General features: G+C 29.6%; 1 protein-coding gene across 1 annotated transcript; it reads right to left on the bottom strand.

Annotated features, from left to right (window-relative positions):
- Positions 1-2,451: 2,451 nt before the first annotated feature.
- LOC126907285 (uncharacterized) lies at positions 2,452-3,931 on the bottom strand. The gene is made up of 2 exons (XM_050688447.1): positions 3,647-3,931; positions 2,452-3,516 (listed from the first exon to the last, which is right to left on the bottom strand). The coding sequence occupies exons 1-2, from the start codon at positions 3,737-3,739 to the stop codon at positions 3,265-3,267; spliced, it is 345 nt and encodes a 114-aa protein (XP_050544404.1). The 5' UTR covers positions 3,740-3,931; the 3' UTR covers positions 2,452-3,264.
- Between the last annotated feature and the right edge of the window lie 387 nt (positions 3,932-4,318).

Here is a 4,318-nt window from a genome sequence, read left to right as displayed (position 1 = left end):
CAAATATTTATAATAGTAATATTAATAAGAATAATCGTTATTGCGGAAAAAATGTTCAATTATTCATTAAAATAAAACAAAAAATATAAGTAGTGCACATTATTGATGATTAAAATAGTATAGTTTATATAAATTTCAATTTTAATAATAAATAAATTAATTAATACATTAGATTAATAAAATATAATTTTTAAAGTAGCTAAGTTAGGTCGAAAATCGATAAATGAAAAAATTCAAAATTATTTTAAATTACCAGTTTATATTAATATATGATATGGTAATAATATATTTTTTTGTTATATTAGGCAAATAAAATAATTATATATTTTATCAAGTCATAACTATAAAAAGAACCACAAATAATGCATCAGGTATGATGCATAGAATGATATGTTTTTTGTATGTTACATTGATGTTATAAAAATCGTTTATAATATTTTGAATTTTTGAGATGCATAATGACAGATTTAGAGAGCTATTTCACCATATAATTTAAAAAGTTCTAGTATTAATTATTATCATTTTAAATACGATTATCATACAAATATTTATAATTACGTTTAATAAGACCAAATTTAGTTAACTTTTGATTAGTTATAATTATAATATAGGGATTAAAAGTACACTTAAGTTAAATATGACATTTTAATCGTTTGCTTAATTTACCCTATTATGAGATGACTAAGTACAGCATAGTTATAATGAATTGTATTCTTGTATAAAGAATCGGAATATTTTTACACTTTTCTATATTTAATGATATGCCATTCTCGTTATACTATTCATAAAATGTATTTAAATCTTCCAGGAGAAAGAAAAATTCATTATAATATTAAATTTAAGTATTTAGCTTTAAATCATACGCTAACAATTATAAAAAATAAATAATAAAAATTTTTTAATTTATTAGCAACATTATTTTTTTACCACCGCGTATTTTTGTCTCTCGTATATACACGGTAAAAGGCCGTGTAACTTGATTCATTAACCTAACTCAATAGTTTGGTTTAATATTTATTTTAGTTATTAATAATTTTACTAAAAATGTATTTTATTTATTAGATTATATTTTGTTCACGTTGTTATTTCATGCTAGTATTAAGACTATATGTTAAAGCTAAGTTCATGTTCAATTAAGTTATTTTGAAAGACTTTGTCTTTCAACTCATGGAGTATGTTTGGTACAGAACGTCTTTAGTAATGATCTAGTAGACTAGTTATTATAAACATCGTTGATTATATTATATCGCGTGGCAGCTGATCTCCAGCGTCTTGCTTTACTCACCCCTTTGCCCACCCACCACGGCAAATCGATGGCCTCTGTGTCAATTGTCATCCGTGTACAGTTCATCGTCGTAAGTCTTTTTGTTTTATGTGTCATTCTCTTCTGTAGCTTTAATGGTAAATTGTTCGACCATTGTACGCCGTTATTCTTTTATTTGTTTATTGCAACCTTTGTGCTCAAAGTTTTCGTGCCCTTGCACGCCACTAGTGATTGGGCCCTGACCAATATCTTCATTGCCGAAATCACTTTTCCGCCGTCTGTTCTCATCTGCCATTACGTGGCTGGATCCACACTCTGATTCCTTATACTCAGATGATGGACACCATTGCCACATGATCTCATACAGTCCACACATCACTATCAACAACAACTGTTCAGCTGAGTTTTATATTATGTTTTAATGTAATTTATTGTTTGAGTTTAACTATTTTGTTTATGCCGCTTCGCCGGCCATTAGTTTTTAAGGGCCCCCCGCTACCTTTTAAATTTAAGATATATGTGGTTAGTTGTTATTTAATTATTGTCTATTCTCGTTAATTATTGGATGTACCGTTTGTCGTCATCCCCTAGGTGACCCATTCCCGCTTCAATAATCAGCGATTTTAACAGGCTTAAGGTAAACCGGTATTCTAGTGTGGTGCACAATTATTTAAGTTAAAAATAACGGTAATAAATGATCCAACAGAGGAATACCAAATGAGACTAATGAAATTTTCATATTTAATATTTTGAATTCAGTCTCTTAAAAATGAACGAATCCATGGAAGAAAGGGTTCCTGACTTAAATTAAATAGTAAAATATTATTATTTGCTTTATAAAATGCTTTCTTAAGGTCTGTATAAATAATATCTTTTTGCATCTTTTTCAAAAATAATCTATTATTGATTGTTTAAAAATATATAAATTGGTTATAGTGTAACGGCCTGTCCGAAAACCATATATCTTGTTGACTAAAATGTTATTACATACACCAATTAATTATTATTTCAATCATTTTTAAAATAATAAGATAAAATTAATCTTTGATTAATAATTTTGAACATTAATTTTACTTTTTTTTATGTATTGTTGATATAAAAGATTTGTATTTCAAGCTTTAAGCCACAAAAATACTACAACATTTTTTTAAATTAGAAAATTCTTTTAATGACTATATATTATCCGTACAAATTATAAATTAAGAGATTATTACAAATATTATTTCATAAAATTGAGCAAATTATTACAATAGTCTTCTATTTTGTTAATTCTAATATTAAAATAATAATATATTTCATAGGCTTTATCATTATTTTATAATTAATTTTGGTGGATGGAATATATTTATTATTGAGCTAAATTCTATAAAAACGAAAATATACACACATATCACGATATATTAATATATATTAGCTACATGCCTTATTCTAAAAAAATAACTATACAATATAGATCACAGATATTTAAAAAATATATTATCTCTACGTTAATAATAATAATAAATCTATTAGTATATATTGGAAGACATTATGATTGTCATTTAAAACCCTATTTGATTAAACTTAGTTAAATCTTATTTAATAAACATAATAAAATTATAAAATCTTTTCAGATGATATTTTAATTACTGGCGACCAATTTATGTGCATGTGTGTCGTCAAACAAATTAGTTTATATTTTTGATCTAATACTCTATAATTCTATTAAAATCTAAAATGTGCAAAGTGCGTCTAAAACGAGTGCAACAAGTGATTTTTAGTGATAAATTGTGAATATAAAAGTGTAAGTGCAAACGTGCCAATGGTAACTAGTGCGAATTGGTGCAAATAATTGTGCAGTTAATATGGTGCGTGTTAGATTATAATGAAAATTAAAAAAAATTATTAAGTGCAAAATTATGTACAATACGTATTAACATTTATCCGAAATAAAATAATGAAAGACATTAGGTTTTTATCTTCTCCTTTTTTCTAGTTTATTACCCACAATAAAGCGGTGCTTAACGATCTACGTGAATATTTCTTAACCTCTCAACCGTGTCCGAGGTCAAGTTGACCATGGTGGGTCCTGTGTTTTCAATGTTCTCTTGCAGCCGTTCGTTTGCCACGTTCTGGGCACGTTCCTTGCGTCCGTCGTGACTGGTTGTAAATAAGTTTTCCAGACTCTTCCAGTGCTTGTTAAGATTCACTCTGGCTGATCTGGTGATGACCCGCAGACAATTGGCGTTGTTGTCTCGGTACGGTTTTAGCACCTAATATAAAATAAAGAAAGTATCGTTAATTCTCTTTTCTTGCAGCATCAGTGACGTTAACGTGTGAAGGAAATATCATGTTTATTTCAAAGTATCGTACTCGGAGTAGCTATGTGATATGTCTACTTACTTGTTTCAAGTTGTTTAAGCGGTTGGCGTAAGAAGAAATCTTTTGTTGTTGAGGAGACATTTCTGGATGCTGTCTGCGCGTTGTACGGCACATAACTACACTGCTGGAGCCGTCGACAATCTTTGCTCTGTTATGTGTGGGTAGCTCGGCCGGTGCACCAGGTGTTCAGCAGAAGTGCATGTATAGGCAGTGACAGAGATGGCAATCTTATAGGTGGTAGCCGTCGATTGCTGCTGGTGCTGCTGCGTCTTCTGCTATGAATCGCATTGGAATGTGGTCCCGTCCACATCCAGGTCTACCTTATATAATGTACCTGCGGCGCGCGCGTAAACCTCTTGGTTATTTCTCGTGTATTGTTCATCTCCCACTTATGTATCCGAACACTAAAAAATCCCTCAGAGTCACCACGAATCAAACACAATGTGAGTAAATTACACAGCAATACAAAACACTATGCACAGGGTTAACATAAAAGTGTACAAGAAATAACCGTTTAGTTTTCATGACTTCACACGCTATGTGTTATCTTTTTATTTTATAATGTGGTTATTACAGTATGATAAAAAATTGTATTTATTATCAAATCAAAATGTGTCAATTAAAAACGGTAGCACAGTGGAGTCGAGGCACAGTGTAGGCAAGGCATAGATGGGACAAGTATAGATGATAATT

This window comes from Daktulosphaira vitifoliae, unplaced genomic scaffold (genome assembly GCF_025091365.1).
Source record: "Daktulosphaira vitifoliae isolate Bord-2020 unplaced genomic scaffold, ASM2509136v1 Scaffold_5, whole genome shotgun sequence".
NCBI lineage: Eukaryota > Metazoa > Arthropoda > Insecta > Hemiptera > Phylloxeridae > Daktulosphaira > Daktulosphaira vitifoliae.
This window is presented reverse-complemented; position numbering and strand designations above follow the sequence as displayed.